At 36.0% G+C, this 720-nt stretch overlaps 1 protein-coding gene across 1 annotated transcript in view; it reads left to right on the forward strand.

Moving 5' to 3' along the window:
* Positions 1-720, forward strand: part of LOC119593782 (transmembrane protein 170B-like) — a 12,225-nt gene that overhangs the window by 5,947 nt on the left and 5,558 nt on the right. The window contains exon 2 of the mRNA XM_037942805.1: positions 94-404. Within this exon, the coding sequence (XP_037798733.1) occupies positions 118-404 (287 nt within the window). The 5' untranslated portion in view covers positions 94-117. The remainder of the gene's footprint in view (positions 1-93; positions 405-720) is intronic.

Here is a 720-nt window from a genome sequence, read left to right on the forward strand (position 1 = left end):
CTGACAAATTGACACATATTAGGGTTTGTCTCTATTTATTATATTTGTTTTGTATTCTTGCAGAAGTTGATACAGTGCATTCCTTTTTTGCAGGTCCTAGAATGTAGGAAAAGGAAAATGTACCCTAAGGGTTGGTGTCCTGGTGAGGTAGTGTTACAGACTGTCACAGCGCTCATACTTTGGTGTCAGTCTGTTGGAGTCCCTGGGGGGGCTGAGGCCGTGGTAGCCTACAGCACCCAGCACGATAATGCCGAAATCCAAGATTCCCGAGCTGGAAAGAAACTCATACTCTTCCCGGAGTTGTGGAAGGAGATATTTCTGTGGGGATTCTTCTCTATGCTGTTCATTCATATTGTGGCCAGTATCATTGCATTTTTGATGCTTAGGAAACATAAATATGGAAGGTAAGAGAAACATACTTAATTATGCTTTGATGCTCATGTATGAAATGAAAGAAGCCAATATTGTACTGCCTATGATTTCATAGATGATTTATAAATTAATAGAAATAGAGTTACTGATGAATTTCATGTAGAATGAATATTTTTCCTAGACCAAAGTAGTGTTTGATAAAGATTATGTGGAACGGTTAACATTAAACAGTATTTGAATCATTTTATTTTCATGTTTGATTGACTGATAAAATGTAAGATGTAATGATTATAAAATATCAGGATGTGTATTTGAGGTTATAGTAATAAGTAAGTAGCATTTTGGTTC

The sequence above is a fragment of the Penaeus monodon genome, chromosome 32 (assembly GCF_015228065.2).
Source record: "Penaeus monodon isolate SGIC_2016 chromosome 32, NSTDA_Pmon_1, whole genome shotgun sequence".
Taxonomy (NCBI): Eukaryota; Metazoa; Arthropoda; class Malacostraca; order Decapoda; family Penaeidae; genus Penaeus; species Penaeus monodon.